Here is a 16,533-nt window from a genome sequence, read left to right on the forward strand (position 1 = left end):
AGCGCGATCGCGACCGCGACCCGGTGGAGTAAGGAGGAGCGGGTGGTCCCGCCTCCTTCCCGCGGCTCTCGGTGCCGGCGAGGCCTGCCCTGGCGCTGATTCTCCGGCCGGCGGGCCCCGGTGTATCGCGGAGCCATGGCGCAGCGGAGGGCGGCGGAGCGCGGGCCTTGCCAAGCGGCGGCGGAGAGCGCCAGGCACCAGCGGCAGCTTCTAGAAGGTGCCGGGGGTTGGGGCGGCGGGAGCGCGCGACCTCGTCCTGCCAACGGTCAGCCGCCCGCCCAACCGCCCGCGCGGGCCGGGGACGTTGCCCGCTGCTGCCTCTCGGCGCAGCGGGGCAACGTCCCCGGCCCGCGCGGGCGGTTGGGCGGGAGAACGGCAGCACGGCCATCTCGGGGGGGGGCGAGAGGGCGGCGGGCGAGGCGGGCTCCCGTCGCGGGGCCTGTCAGCCGCTACCCGCGGCAGGGCCGGGAACCGAAATGAGGCAGTGAGGAAACACGCGTGGCTTCGCGTGTGTGTTACTCTAGTACCGGAACGACCGTAGTACAGAAAGTGGCAGAAAGCGCAGCTCGGTGTATTTTCCTTTTTCGTCCTCTAAGTTGTTCTTTTGTCTTATTTTCTTTTCTCTCTGGAGAAGTTGTTACTAAAATAACCACCGGTGAGGTATTCATGGTTGTAACTGCTACATGGGTGCTTCTTTCTGCCCCTTCGGCCTTAGCAGAGTCAGTGCACGCCCGTGGGATCACGCTGACCTCAAAGTGAAAAACGTTAAAGCGAGTAAAATTGCCAGCTCGTCCAGCCGGCTCTGTTTCATCTGTGGGTTTCGTCATCCTTTCGCTGTGTTTCACAACAGTGAGGTGGCAGTGTGACCCGCTTGAATGTTGAGCATTGGCACTGTAGTCATGCCACCGGCATCTACGAATGAAAATACAGCCTTGGCATTTTTTGTATTCTTCAGGTGACCAAGACTGACGCTTCCTGCAAAGTTGTGCTAGCCTAGCAGTGCCTGAGGACAGAGTGTTTTAAAGTGTATTGCATATATACGGTTATATTGGTAAAAATCTAAAGTATAGAAGAGGCCTAAAATGTAATTGTATCACTTATTGTACTTCCATTACTTCCTTTACACAAGAATTTAAAGGCTAATAAAAACTTCTATAGACATATCCAAGAGAAGTCTCTTTTATGAAATATGTGTAATTCCCAAGTCTGAGAACTGTGATCTTTATATCCCAGGCTGGTGCGTGTGTGTGTTTACATGTTTTCTCCTGATAAGTGTGTCTCACCTGCTTGGCTAGTGGCTGTGCCTGGTGTTCTTTCTTCGGAGGAAAAAATATAAAAATCTGTTAATGAGCCTGTTTCAAAGTTGCATTGTACATACTGAAGGTTTAACTTCAAGTTAAATCTCCAGTTAACTAGACTGGCAGATGATTTCTGGCAAAAAGGCTTACTTTGTTTTGCTCTATTTTTCTCTTTACAAACTTATTTATTAATTGAGGCTTAAATTATTAAGGATCATAGAAGTTGACTTCTGTGAGATGTTTGCCAGTGTAAGAACTTCAGATTTGTTTGAAAGCTTTCAGGGAATGTGAGCAGTATGTTTATGTTATTGAAAACGTTGGTGGGAAGATTATGTCCACAGAGAGCTCACCTTAACATTTCCTTGAAGTATATGTTTGAAATCTGTTGTAAGATGTGAGGGTTTTTTTTTTGTTGTTGTCGTTTTGTTTTTAACTTCATTTGTTTTTGTTTAACCTCAGGGAAAGCTCAGGCAGAAGGTGGATCAGCTCGGACATCACTTCTTATTTTAGTGTCTGTCTTCTTATCAGCTGCTTTCCTTATGTTCCTGGTGTATAAAAATTTTCCACAACTTAGTGAGTAAGTATGTCAGGAGAGATTAATTTATTTGCTTTTCATTCAGCATCAAATTGTAGAGGAGCCTACATGGGGTTAAGTGATTTTTAAACTGACATGAGTTAATAATAGATATAACGTTACATTTTTAAAAGGGAATTTGAGTGTATAACCTAGAATGTCAGGATACAAAGCTGAATATTGAAATACTAACCGGTAGGATCTGTGTAAACAGAGTTGTACTTAACCTAGGGTTTCTGTTGGACAGTTGAGATACCATGTTTTGTAAAGGTACCCCCTGTCACATTAGCAATGGTAACTCACTATGTTCTTAACCTTCTTCAGTTGAGAGCCAAAACATGCTTGGTTAGGGCTAGGTCTATTTTAAAATTCCTTGTGCACTGGTGTAACTGCAGGCTGTCATCGAAAGGGGACATCCTTCTTCCTTCATAGCTAAGCTCTTTTTTCCTTTTTGTTGCATCTAGTAGTCATGTTGGGAAGGCAGATAGTTTGACAAGATGGAAGCCTGCTGGTCTGACAATTTTCTTTTTTTCTTTTAGTAGTTAATTTTCTGTCTGATTAACTTGCTCAACAAGTTCAGTTTGCAACAGTCCAATCACTAAGTCTGATACAGAGGAAGAGAGGACACTCAACTGTGCTGCCCAGGGTTGCACCAGATTAAGGTGTGACATGAGATTTTGCTCTTAAAGCTTTGTTTGTTTGTGAGGTGAAGCTCTGTTGCTCTTGCTGCACTTCAAATGTCATGACCCTAGTGTTGAGGCAGCTACAGTTGTTTTGACTGAAATGTTGACTGCTGTTCAGTTGCCAAGGTTTGGTTTGAGTAATTATTTCTTTTTGATCAGTACTCGGTAAGAAAAAAAAACCAAAACTCTAGAAATTAAGCTGATTGTTGTAACAAATAAAAAAATACGGTTTGCAAAGATCTAAAATGGAGGATTTTCTAATACAAACCAAGCTGTAAATATTAAGTGTTCATCTGAGAACATTATCACAACAATAATCATGTGGTTTGTTTGCTGAGGTTGTAGTTCAGTGGTGTAGTGTATCTAATTATATATTTGGTAAGTAATGTTACTATACTGTTGGATTATATTTACCACCATTCCTGCTTTTTTTTTTTCCAGAGAAGAAAGAGAATGTATAAAGGTTCCTAGAGATATGGATGATGCAAAGGCCTTGGGAAAAGTCCTGTCCAAATATAAGGACACATTTTATGTTCAAGTATTAGTGGCTTATTTTGCCACATATGTTTTGTATCCTTTTTCTGTTATAAATGGCAGTTTTGGTATAGTCATATTTCTCTGAAAAAGAAATGAAAAATATAAACTTAGAAATTCTTGATCATGGGAGAAGAAGGGCTAACATACCTAGGTGAGTTTATAAATAGACACACATGTTCCAAAATCTTTGAACTTACAAACGTTTCTTATGTGTTCCAGTATGCTTTCTGGACTGCAAGAAGGGATTAAGTAGAAGAAAATTGATGCATGCATGTATAGTAGTAAATGCTGTTGGGGATTTGCATGCAGCTTCACCTTGACTGTGTCTGTTATGGACAATATTATTAGCTTTGATATTAGACTTGGTCTCATTTTGGTGTTATGCTAACTTTTTAAATTGCAAACTGAATTGCCAGCTAGAAATTACCGTTGATTCTAAAGGAAAACTGAGCCTGCTGCACTGCTCTTCCATGAGACATTCAGAAGTGCCATATAAGGGTAATTTACAGAACATTTTACAGCATTTCTCAAGGAAAGGGTTTTGCGCCTTCTTTCATGTCTGCAGTGCCCACGTTCAAAACCAAATCTTTATTTCCTTTTAGAGCGTGCTAAATTTCTGAAGTACTTTCTGCCTAGGGAGACACAAAGGCTACCTGTGTTCTGTGTTAACTTGTTTTTCCTGAGTGCTGAATATATTAATTAATCATTAAACATACTCTTAACTGGAACACTTAACTAAAGGTTAATAACTTTTAAAAGCTGTATAAGAGGTCTGTTTCATAGTTTAATGCAGGAGGCTTTCGTAACTCGGAGAAATACCAGCGCTGAATGTGCCATTAGTAATTATCCTCTAGCTCATTCTTTTTAAGTGTAGTTCACAAATAATAGATTTATGAAGAAAATTAAAATGTTAGTTTATATATGAACAAGAAGTAGAACAGAATTAGCTGTTTATTGAACTACTATAGCAGCTGATGTGATGACATTCACTGTCTCAGCAGTAGACTGTGATCAGTTGACAAGCATGTTACAGTTATCTCAGAACCTTGACACTTGCTTAGAAAAAGCTGTACTGGTATAATGGACTTAAAATAAAGGAAGATTATTTGGCTTTTTGATATTCCAGTCAGTTCAACTCAGATAAAATAGTGTGCAAAATTTTTTTGCTTTGTAAGATTTCTATCCAAGGTGGGCAATGCATCATAGTTTCAAGTATGCCTAGCAAACCTTAAGCTCAACAGCCTGTTTGCTTATGCTGCAGAAACTTCATTTTTGCCTTTTTGAAAAGTTCTGACGGAAATTAGTGATCATGTATCCTAGTTATCTAGTGATTGCACCATGCCTATTTGTAAGGAAATAGTAGTTGCCTTGGTACATGTCAGTCTTCCATGAAACTCGTAGTTATGGGCTCAGACAGTTCTGTGAACTTTTCAGAGAGAATGACTGAAATCTGTGGATCCCTAGTCAACAATGTAAAATCAGAAGTATGTGTTTCCTGTAATGTCACAATAAATACCCAGTGTCAATTGTAGCACAGATAAAGAGAAAAATGTAGTACAGCTTTTGTTTAGTGACTTATTCTTGTGTGTGTAATGATGAATCTACCCTTTGTTTCTCTGTGCTTGGGCTTCTTGTGCTACTCTGCAAATGTATTTTGAAGTAAAGATCTTTAGAGGTTATGTGTATTTGTATTTATGGTTTTTCAAATTCTAATATGTATCCTGACTGCTTATAAAATTAAGAATTGGGTAGCGCTTTAAATTTTTTTTTTTCCTTAACTAAGATGCATCCAGCTTGCAAACATTTGCTATCCCTGGGTCTATATTTCTCAGTATCCTGTCAGGGTTTCTTTATCCTTTTCCGCTGGCCTTATTTCTTGTTTGTCTGGTAAGTATGGAAAGTAGTTTGTGATGGCATATATTTTTATCCATTTGGAATACAACCATCTAAACACCTTACTGTTTGAAATTATCAGCGTCTGAGTGAAATAGGGGTATGAATGAGTTCTCATTCAGCTCTGTTGTGAGAATGGTGTTACCCACAAAATTCACCGTAGTGTTGGATGATGATCCAAAAGACTAAACTGTTTCTCCAGGTTTTCCTACTGGAGGCAGCTGGGTGTGAATCAGCCAGAGTTTCCTTTACTTCAAATTTGTCTAGCATCTACCAGAACCTGATTGTAATTTCAGAACACAATTACTGCATTTTTATTATCGCACTGCAAAACACATCTGTTTTTAAATGGCTTAAATACCCAAGAAACTTCATTTCAGATATTAAATGTATGTTGTTGTCAAGCTTCAAAAAATGTCATTTACAAAAGATGCAGTCATAATGAGCCTTAGTACTTAAGAATGAGATAATTGAGTAGGTATGGAGGACCCAGTTGATGAATTTTCAAGTTTGAATCTCTTTAATGCCATTGTGCCCCTTATTTGCAAAGCTTTCACTGTTCAAAATCTTAAAATAAAACTGCAGAAGCACTTGGTATTAACTGATAAGTAATCAACATTGTCTACTTCGAATGTTAAGATTGATCTAAATGCCTTGGAAATAAAGGAACTGTCTTAGGTCAACAGCATTCTTAGGGTATGTGTGCATACTGCTGAAGGAGAGCCCTTCAGCCTCAATGGAGGGCTGCGTAGAAGCAGGCTCTATCCAGCCAGTGTAGTTAATAGGGATATAATGCTAAGATTAATTAGTTTCTGCTCTTTTTTTTTTTTTGTCCCCCCCCAGTGCTCAGGACTTGGAGCTTCCTTCTGCTATATGCTTTCATACCTAGTAGGACGTCCTGTTGTATACAGATACTTAACAGAAAAAGCGGTAAAATGGTCAGAACAGGTAAAGTTTCTAGAGATGCTGAAATTTATGATAGAAAATGTATAGTGGAATAGCATGGAAAACTAGGGGGTCTCGTGCTCATGTATCTAGTTACAAAGAAAGGATTCTGACTCCTTTCTGACACTGTGTAGTTACTTTCTCTGGGTGAAAACCTGTAGCTGTATGCCTGATTGCAATCCTTAATTTGAAGATGTTATTGTGGTTAGAGCATTGAAACTTTCTCTTACAGTATCTGGTAACATTAGTTTCAGCAAGTGTTGATTGTCAGATGAAACTAAAGCTTTTGCAATACAAAATCATAGTGTGATTAGTATTTGTTCTCATGTCTCTTGCTTTGATACTCTGAAACATGCTCAAACAGTTGTGTTTTTTTTTTTTTTGCAAGTATGAAGCACAACTCACTGCTGTACTCTGTTCAAGGTGTTTGAATCACATAAATATTTTAAACTTGTTCCTCATTAGATAAGATGTGGAGCTGTGTCCTGCACAATTGACCTTATTAAATAATATAGTAGTATTTTGACTCTTGACCCAAGTAAATCTTAATATTGCAGTATAAACTTGAGGCTGTTCTCTGAGTGGCAAATGGTTACTATTTCCATTAGTAGAACTAGATATGTGGTTGAAAATTATGTAATTACACGTGCAGCTCATATCTCACTGTCTCCAGGTTAATTGGACTATATCATACTTGCATTTTGAGGGCTAAGACATTTTATATGCAGGATTAATCAATGTTTAAATATTTATCCTTCACTGAGGATTAAAAGATTGAAGATTAAAGATTTCACTAAGATTAAAAAAACCCACAGTGGTATTACTGAACAATAGCAGGGCTACTGACTTTAGTGTTGCAGTTAAAGCTAAAGTTGGGGGGGAAAAAACAGGGTTGTGACTGGGCTGAGTTGCTACATGAGACTTCAGATGGAGTTGCAATCAGACCAGGTTTGATTTCAACTGTTTGGGGCCAGATGACCATGTTTAGGCTTAGGCTTAGTGAAGGTCTGCCAGGATAGGCCAGAAGTGGTTGATGCTTTGCTATCCTTATAACTTGCTTTGAGGTTACAGTTCTTGTTTGAAAGGGCTGATGTGCTAAAGCCAGGCTGGAAGGAGAAAAGGCTTTGATGTAGTACTCATGTAAGGAGGTGGGCTAGACTTGAGAATATAATTAAGACTGCAAATAAAGTTGGGGCTGTTGTGGTAATGGGTGATGTTAATGCTAGGCATTCTAATGTATGGGTAGATAGGTTTTGCAACTGTGCTGGCAGCAGCCACCTGATGAACTTCAGAGCCATAACCTGGGTAAGTTTCCAAGTGAGGAATACAGCTGTGTTTCAATTTTGATCATGAGTTAGGACAGAATGGGTTGAGGAACAAACTTCATTGCTAGTTCCTGCAAAAGCTTTAGGAATAGGATGATGAGCTGGCCATGTTGATTGGGCTACAGTTAGACAGACAGAGGTTGCTGCGCTCAAGTTGGGGTTAGGCCTGCTGCTGTGCTGAATTACTTGTTTGCTGTTTAAGTTGGCTGATTCAGACACATCATCACCATGCTCTACCACAGACTGGTATTTCCAGACTAACTTCAGTACTATTTAACAGGCGATTCACTGATGACTCTTCCTTGAGTCACTTATTGTTTAATTGATTTTTATATTTGTGACTTGTAAATTTCTACAAAAGATACACAAAAAAACCCTAACAAGCCTCTAGTAGTAAAATCATTGTGTATTTTCAAGGCAGGGATTTTTTTACTGAATTTTTCTTGGTTTTGTTTTGGCAGGTTGAACGACATAGAGAACACCTCATTAACTACATAATATTTTTGAGAATAACACCTTTTCTTCCCAACTGGTTTATCAATATAACATCTCCTGTAATTAATGTGCCATTGAAAGTATTTTTCATTGGCACTTTTCTAGGTAAGAATTCTGGCTAATGAACTGCAGTTTGGGGGTAGCCAGAAGAAGGTACATTACTTGCTTCTCTCTGTACGAGTTATTCAGCAGAGATCACCACCTACTGGACAGCTGAAAGATTACACGAGAATATTGTTGTACTTTTTGATGTGTGGTGCTTATAGCATCAAAAGATTTTAGTAGTCAGGACTATTCTGATGTACTGGATGAGAGGTAGTGAGCCCAGGCTGATCACTTGCTTAAGGAAATGTACATTATATGAACACTTTATTAGTAATTTTTTGTTCCACTCCATGACTAATACTTCTGTGAACTCCTATAAGCTCCTCTTTTGAGCTCAGCATAATTATGTGAGGATGTATGTGACTGATCTGAAGGATTGTTTCTCCCCTTTCCACTCCATTTTGTTCATCATAATATGTCTTCCTAGGAGTGAATTCATAATTTAACTAATGTAGTGCTAAACACTTTAGTTTTGTAATTGGCATATTTTTGCAAATACTTTTTAATCTGGTTAGGAAACAATCCATATTTTTCCTTTTTGAACTTAAATAAAATCCGTTTATAGAGAGACAATTTGAAACTGCAGTGTCTAAAGAGCAGAGATTATTTCTTTTTTAATTCTTCTGTGTTTGAGTTGGTGTTAAATATTAAAAATGGCATAAAACCAGTTCTTTTGGTAAGGGTTTTTGTCTTTTAATTTTGTGTTTACACCCCTCTTAAAAATGTACAAGGCAACAAAGTCAGAATTTTTTGGTGTTAAAAGTTGAATGACTAATTTATGATTTTTTTCCATTTTTTCACCTTAACAAGCTGTGTTGGTTTTTTTTCCTTTCCTTGCTCTCCTACTCTTCTGATTCCCCACTCCAGGTGTGGCACCACCGTCTTTTGTAGCCATTAAGGCAGGAACAACGCTGTACCAACTTACAACAGCAGGGGAAGCTGTTTCCTGGAACTCTGTTTTTGTTCTCATGATTCTAGCCATCCTCTCCATCCTACCAGCTGTCTTCCAGAAAAAACTGAAACAGAAGTTTGAATAAGGATTAAACTGGACCAGAATTTCCCATGCTTCATCTCAGGATCAGCACTTCTGATATTTGTATATTTGCTTTTCTATTGGATCTTAAGCAATTAAAGGGGAGGCTTGTAATTGATAAGAATGTCTTTAAATGAACACATGACCTAAAATAGAAGGAACTGTGTTCAGAAATGTACTGCATATAGTTTTGTAACCAAACCATCACTGTTTTATTTTGGGAGGGTGTGTGTGTGGGGCCCTCAGGATGAGGGAAGTGAAAACATAGATGTAACATTTTGCTCTGATTATCTGCAGAGCAAAAATTGTAATGTAGACATAAACTACAGATAATGCTTTCTAAAACTTGCAGGAAAAAAACCTTTATTCAGTCCAGTTTTGTAACGTTCTCTGTAGGCTTGCATGTAATCTGGTCTGAGTACATTTCTCATCAACAATATTTTTTTTTCCTTTTGGAGTTCCAAAATAATAGCATAATATAACGGTGCTCACTTGGAAACAAAGGTTTTTCGCAGTACTTTATAATGATATTCTCATCCTGATTGTTTACTTCTATTTATTAGTGCTGTGTGGATCTACATACTTGAATCTACATCTGCTTAACTAACTGGATTAACAAAGGCAAAGTGTCACATCATTCCCTCTAGTCCTCTGTAAAGTTTTATTCTGGGAGAGGATATAGGAAGGGAGAGAGCAGGTTAGAATTTTTATCGTGGCTGGCTGATGATTTTGAAGTTCTAACTTTAATTTTTTTAATGTTGATTATTTTGCCAATATTTCACTTGCATAGATTTATCCTGCCAATTTAAGAAAATGATCGTATGATTATATAAAACTCAGTTCTCAAGTGATTTAAAAATGTGTAACTTTAAGTAGTGTAATATTACCATTTCTTGAGCAATATGTAAAGAGTATAAAATTTTCCATTGCAGCTCGATTAGCTAGAAATGTCAGGTACACAAATTGGGTGCAGTTCTTACTGAAGAGCTAATTTCAGATAATGTTCAAAGCACCACGTAACAGAAGGCTCATGCGTCAGTGTATATAAATTGAAAGGATGATTCCATTCTCTGGTAAGTCAGTAACTGGCAACCAGGTATGATTCACCTTTAAGTAAAAGTATGTGTATTCACTCAAGAAGGTATATGATGCCTCCCCTTGTATGCTTGTAATGGTTTTAGTTTGTTGTTATATCAGTGGAATCCCGTAAAATGAGGCCCTGATCATCAAGGAACTGGGGTGTGCATTTAAGTTTTATCCTACTGAAACCAGTGCTGCTTATACGCTTTAAGTTGGTGCCTCTGAAGTATCTTGCTGAAATGGGAGTTGACACATTAGCATATGCTCCAGTTCAAAGGTTTATTTGTCTGTATCGTCATGTTAACTCATCATATGATAGATCATTGGAGATGTAAGAGAACAGTTCCATAAATGTGATAATGTGAAAGGTACTGGTACCTTTAAAGAGTTTTGTTCTTTTTGTAACATAATGTTAACTGGCTCCTTCATTTCATCACAGTATTACATGTAAATATATGGTAAATATTATTGATACACTGTTTGTCTTTTATTTAAATCTGGGCTGCACAGTAAATAGTTTTTTACATAGGTATAAAAGGAGTTCGTCACTTCTGTTTGCAAGTTTATTGTAAGATCATTTGGCTTCAGCAATTGTTTTGTTATTTAGAATTTACTCTAAAAGTGTACTTTATTGGCATTTAAAACTGAACAGTGATTATTTTTATTGCTGCAGTTCTAATCTCAGAGGTCATCTACCCAGGGGATTTATTCCATAGTAAACTTGAGTGTGAATTTAGCTGTTGTAAGCAAGTGTCCCCTGGACTATTGAGTGTGAAGTCGCTGTAGGTTTACAGCCTATTTTTCTGCATAGTTAATTTTTCATGCAGATGAACTCTCAGAATAAATTACCTACTACTTATTATCCAGTGGCTTTTCTTAAAATTTGTCTCAATTTCTGGTCAGTAACAGATGCTGTTGTAAAATCCCTTCTACGCTGTATAAAGCCAATGTTTTGGTGGAACCTTGACACTAAAGAAGGAACTGAACTATGTTTCAATTTAACGTGAATCATGCTATCACTTGACATTTCACTGCGTTATATTTCACTGTGTAGATGGGATCAGGCTGTGTTGCTGAAAAACTTGTTGTGTTTCAGCCATAGACTGGGTTCCCATCACAGTAGCTAAAAGCCTTAAGACCTTAAAAAGGTTGAACATACAGCTTTTTCCCGTCGCAGAACCTTAAGAGTTTTTAACCTGTCCCTTCTGCATTTATCTTCAGCTGCCAACGGCCTCAGGCAATTTCCTGCCCTGTGAGGACTACTTCTGAGGGTTGTGAAGAGTAAGGAAGGCCTTGTGAAAAAGACAAAAACCCACTGTGCTGTGGAATACTGTGCTAGCCTACTCTTTCCTTTAGGAAATCCAGCAAGTGATCCAAGAGATAGCCATGACATTTTGACAGGAAAACAATGTCTACTGTGAAACAAACAAGGAAATTGGGAAGATGTAGCTTTGTTTTTTAATTGCGAGGAATTTTGAGCTGTTAGGTGACCTGTTTATCTTTTGGAATTTTTTGTGATACCTGCATGACATCATTACTAAATGTCTCTTGCCATTTGATAATAAAGCTATTATATAAAACATGAAACATTGTATTTTTGAGTACAATGAAGCATGCTGGACTTCCCACTAAGCTTAATTTTTTATTAACCTGTTTAAAAGGGATGAGTTATTAAATGGTATTTTTAATGACTGATTAAAAATTAAATTGAGCTGATTACCTCTGTAGATGAGATTTGATTCTGTTTCTACCTTTATTTCAAAATACCTAGGTAAACTTGACTTCCTTTTCCATCTGAAATTAATTTCTTACATACAACAGTAACTTTAAAAAGCTTTTATAATTTGCACTGGAAGGCAATTTGGTCTAACTTGTTTTATCTCCTCAAATAGAACCATTTACATAATTTGCTCTTTGGTTTTTTGCATGAATTCCTGACGGAAGGCTCATGTGCTAGAGTTACTACTATAGCTTCATTCAGCTTCCCTTAATGTTCTGTTATGTCCAGTTTATGGAATTCTTTTTTTGCCTTGTATGGAAAACTGATGTTGAAAGCTTGCTGAAAGGTTAAGACAAAAGAAGTAAAAGTTAAAGAATGACAAGTCTTTCTTTAAAATGTTAGTGAACTACACTATTATGCGAAGTCAAAACATGGTTTTTGTTGTCAGGTAACTTTGAAGATTTTTGTGTGTTGTTCCTGAGAATATTCATCATGTATAGTTTCTGTGATAACCTAGTTTTATGATAGTAACTAAAATGCAGTGTAGATTGCTCTGCTTTGCATTAGAACTGAAGTATGCTGCCTGCCTCATTCCATGCAGTTCACTCTGGACTAAGCTGGACAACCAGCAGAATCGACTCTACCCGGTAGCTGATCAAGGACTGAAACACCCAGCAGCTACTGCAGGTACATTTTTACAAATGTAAGGACTAACTGAAATAGACGCCGTTGAGAGCTGTTGCTACAGGAATGAAATTCATACCTCTAGTGTTTTGCGCTAGAAATATATTAAAAAGGAACAAAACAGGAAATGCATTTCTTCCTGTTTCTTAGTCACTTTTTTTCTTTCATTCTTGTAAGTAATAACAGTGGAGTAATAACTCTAGGAATTGTGGGAGCTAAAGCACTAAGAATCATACCTTCTAGTCAAATTCCTCCACTCAAAATTAAGTTCGGCACAGTGAAAAAATCCTGTCCCAGGAGTGCTGTGTGAGTGCCTGTCCGTTCCTTAGCACACACTACAGAGCCAGTGCCAGAAAGGGGAAGTCTAACTATCCCTCAAGTATATAATGAACTATCTTTCATAATGTGGGACAGTCTCTTTTGTAAGATTACAAAATAGGGGGATTTTTTTTTTCCTGGGAGGCTGAAGAGAATACAAGTCAAATTATAGAAAGCTTTCCTTCTTTCATAAATAGTGTGAAGTTTGTGAACCGTATATTTTAATGTGACAGTGTTAAGAGGGAAATGAAAGAAGTTTTGATAGGAGAGCAGAGCGAGCTTTTCAAATTTCCCTCAAAGAAGTTAGTTATTCTGATTATTTTTATGACCAATTGATGTCTTGCAATGACACACATTTCTATCTAATTCTCAACTGGTGGCTTTATAGCTCCAGGTAACCCAAATTGAAATAAGTTATAGCCTTTTAATAATGGCAATTAATATTAATAAAAGCATAATATGTTTACTAACATACCATCACTCCACTTCCTCTTCATGAACTACTACACTAGGTGGAATATTTCTATGTTTTATTGTTTCATAGTACACAAGGAAGAATCTGGGTCTGGATTACGAGAGCAAAGATCAATGACTGGTGTATAACTATGCAAGAGGCCTCATAAAAGCTTCTTTCTGTAGATAATCTTCAAAATGCAGAGAATTCTGCTTCTGCGCATCTCTAGGACTTCAATGATATCTTCATAGCCTTAAAAGGTTAGTAGACACAAGGTTAGTAGGCTCTGGAGAGGAGAATATGCCATAGTGGCAAATAGCTTTTAAAATTCTGCATCAGAATTAAGATCTAATGTTATGGTCATAACTCCTGATTTTTCTTTCACAATGTAACCCTTAAGCAGTTGTATCCAATAATCTGAAATTTGCGATGTTTACTGTACTTGGAAGAGTTCCATGCCATGAAACAGTGTTTTGAGCAGATCACTAAATCATTCTTGTATTTGACTATTTGTTTTGTGTTAAAATGATTTCTCACAGGGAGTATCCCCAGGGCAGAGCCCAGCTGGCCCGTCTGCTTCCTCCAGCAAGGGAGTAGGGCAGGCTGGGGGCAGCCTCAACCAAGAGTTTAGGTTATCAAGTCTGAGTGATGAGACAGCTCTGCGGTGAAGCCAGAAATGCAAATCAGCAACACAAGGTCAGGATCGGGCCCAATAAGGGTAACCAGGGTCTGATACAGCCCAGCAGCCTGGCTTAACTAGACCTATGGTTGGTGGGGTTGAGACCCAAGCTCAGGCTGGTCAGGGCCACTAAGGCCTTTTAAGTGCCCTCAGGGCCCTCTTACAGGCAGTGTCTACCTTGATATGCTGACTTTGGGACTTATCCTGGATTATATCCTGTAATATCCTCTGATTCTCCTCCAGTGTTAAGGGAGATCCTAAATGCTCAGTCTGAATACTAAAAAATTTATTAAGCAGATACAGTAAATCAGACATTTTGATACCCAAACCCCCTTTGTGGATCTAGCTCAGTGTCTTAACTAGAACACTTGGCCAGACAGCCACAAGTCTTCAAACCAGACTTCAGACTTAACCAATGTGTGACCTTGACTGTGTCAATATTGTGCAGTTTCCTGAAAGCCTCTTGATCCTATGTTTGCCTTGGTCTTGACTTCAATGATGAAAATCAGGGTATTATCTCCTTTCTTTTTCATGGTTGATTCTGCAGTCAAAGGAAACCTCATAATGATATACAGTTCAAGCTTGTTCTGCTGTGGGGTGCTCTTGCAGGGGTTCCTGGGCTGCCTTTGTAGCCATTGGGTTGGGTCTTGGGCCTCCTGCAAGTGGGAAATGCGCAGACCGTCTTGAAATTGTGGATGTTTTCAAGAGCCTTCTTGGTTGTCAGTGCCTTGGCCTTTGCCTCCACCTTGGAGGACTTGGCCTCCTTAGGTGGGGGCACCATCCTCAACAAGTGTAAGTGAAAGGAGTGGAAACAAATTAAACCAGGCTCTCACATACTTGCCCTCTGCCCTCATCTCGGATATTGACAAACTCTTGGACCTCACCGACAAGTGGCCTGGTGCCACTGCCCACCTGAGGCTCTGGGAGCCCTTGTAGTAGTTACACCTGCACGACGGATCTGTGACCTGCTCACAAGCTGCACCACCAGGTGTGGCCTTCTGGAGCTGGGGAAAAGAGGTACAATGCTGCATGGGAGCTTAAGAAACGTTCAGCACCTTGATGTGACAGTTCTCCTCTGATCTGTGCCTGATGTGGGAGGATGTGTGTTGGGTGATCTGAGTGCAGGCTATATTCCAGAAGTCTGTCACTTACACCAAATGCATTGTCATTAAGCAATTGCAGCCAGTTTCAAATGTCCAGTTTTGCAGACTGGAGAGGATTCCTTTAATGTTAAGTGTCACTGATATTTTTTTTTTTTTTTCAGAATCCAGGGTAAATATCTTAATCAAAGTAGTTAGAAGACACCATATCCAATCAGCACCCTGACAACTGTAGCGATCTGCTCGTGCTTTGAGCTCTCTTACCTTTCTGAGCTTACCTCATCTTGGGAACCAGCTACATAGGAAAAGGGCAGATACCCTATTTCAGACTTTTTCAATTCTGAGCAGTGTTGAATGAAACTGTAATTTGCTGTTTGGGTTTCTTGCTGCTTATTAAACTCTTCCAATAATTATGACTGTGATTGTTGGCAAAATAAGCCTGAACTAACTAGTATGAGGAATAATCAAGATACGTTCACGTTAAGTTCTGTCTTCATTATTTTTAAAAGACTTTATTCTCTTTGATTTAAGGCTTGAGCTTGACAATCCCGGTCTTTGCTATTGAAAACAGCAGCTGAATCAACAGTGATAGTCTTGCCAAAGACAATGAATCTTTGAAATCACTTCCTATTTACTAATATAGCTTTATGATTCTCTGGCTAAACAGTCAGTTTCCACAATTTCACAATTCTGCAGATTTTCTCAACATCATAAAGAATACTTTCAAGAATTCATAATGTAGTTTAGAGTGTTGTTGCCTTACTCAAGGACATCTAAGCAATTTGCCAAGTTTACTGACTAAATTGCCATATTTTGGGTGTTTCCTTGATGGGAACATTGCTCAAGAAGGCTGACAGATTAAAGCTACTGGCCTTTGAATTAGATGTCACAGATGTTGCTTGTGGTCACTAGGCAAGAGATTTCAGAAATGAAATAATTGGGGGGGGAGATACAATGGAAAAGAGGCAGTCATTGACAAAATGGGAGGCGTGAGCTCTAGCTGTTTGGGTACATCTACAGGATGCCTAGATTTAAGAGAGACTAGGCTGTAAGTTGGCTGGGAAAGCAGAGAATTTATCTGACAAAGCATGAATGAACTTTTCACAGCAAAAATTGTGGTGACTCTTACCTTTCTTGATTAATTAACCTTTTGTTGATTCTGATTCATGCAGTTCCTCCCTTCTTGTTCCTTTCTTGTAGCAATTCAAAGCAAATTTGAATTTCTTAGTCTGAGACTCTCCTTTTTAAAAAAATATTTCTTGTCCCTTACCCTGTTGCATAGCAAGGCGTGTGTACATTTAAATATTGCTGCTCAACAGTATTTCTGGTAATCCTTTGCTTACTTACTGGCCCATCTAACTTTATTTGCTAAATCTTCCAAATACATGGTTATTGCTGGATCGGTTAAAGTGCAAGTAAGAACAATTTTTTATTTCCCCATTTTACTCTTTATGTGACGAAAACCCCTACCAATATCTGTGCTGTTTCCCTAGACTTTCTTGCAAGTCCTTCTGAGACCCTCAGGCTATGATTTTTGTTTATAAGGGTTAAACTACAGTTCAGGCTTACTCAAAAGATGTTTACCATGTGCTGAATACAGTGTCCTTTGC

The 16,533-nt window shown here is 38.7% G+C and overlaps 1 protein-coding gene across 2 annotated transcripts; it reads left to right on the forward strand.

The window, feature by feature from the left end:
- The first annotated feature begins 42 nt into the window (after positions 1-42).
- On the forward strand, positions 43-15,336 carry TMEM41B (transmembrane protein 41B). Of its 2 annotated transcripts, XM_076344021.1 has the most exons (9): positions 43-217; positions 1,758-1,875; positions 2,997-3,125; positions 4,886-4,979; positions 5,829-5,933; positions 7,717-7,855; positions 8,723-12,375; positions 13,235-13,404; positions 15,088-15,336. In XM_076344021.1, exons 1-7 carry the CDS (start codon positions 136-138, stop codon positions 8,890-8,892), a joined length of 837 nt encoding a protein of 278 aa, XP_076200136.1. In that variant the 5' UTR covers positions 43-135; the 3' UTR covers positions 8,893-12,375; positions 13,235-13,404; positions 15,088-15,336. The 2 variants fall into 2 exon arrangements, with proteins under 2 accessions (XP_076200136.1, XP_076200137.1); XM_076344022.1 differs by lacking the exons at positions 13,235-13,404; positions 15,088-15,336 and having other exon boundaries at positions 8,723-9,961; positions 11,190-11,555.
- The last annotated feature ends 1,197 nt before the right edge of the window (positions 15,337-16,533 follow it).

Source organism: Aptenodytes patagonicus, chromosome 7, assembly GCF_965638725.1.
Source record: "Aptenodytes patagonicus chromosome 7, bAptPat1.pri.cur, whole genome shotgun sequence".
NCBI lineage: Eukaryota > Metazoa > Chordata > Aves > Sphenisciformes > Spheniscidae > Aptenodytes > Aptenodytes patagonicus.

Coding starts and splice junctions, on each gene's coding strand:
- TMEM41B (XM_076344021.1), top strand. CDS start 136: ATGGCGCAGCGGAGGGCGGCGGAGCGCGGGCCTTGCCAAGCGGCGGCG. Junction 1,876..2,996: donor AATTTTCCACAACTTAGTGA/GTAAGTATGTCA, acceptor TTTTTTTTCCAG/AGAAGAAAGAGAATGTATAA. Junction 7,856..8,722: donor TTTCATTGGCACTTTTCTAG/GTAAGAATTCTG, acceptor TCCCCACTCCAG/GTGTGGCACCACCGTCTTTT.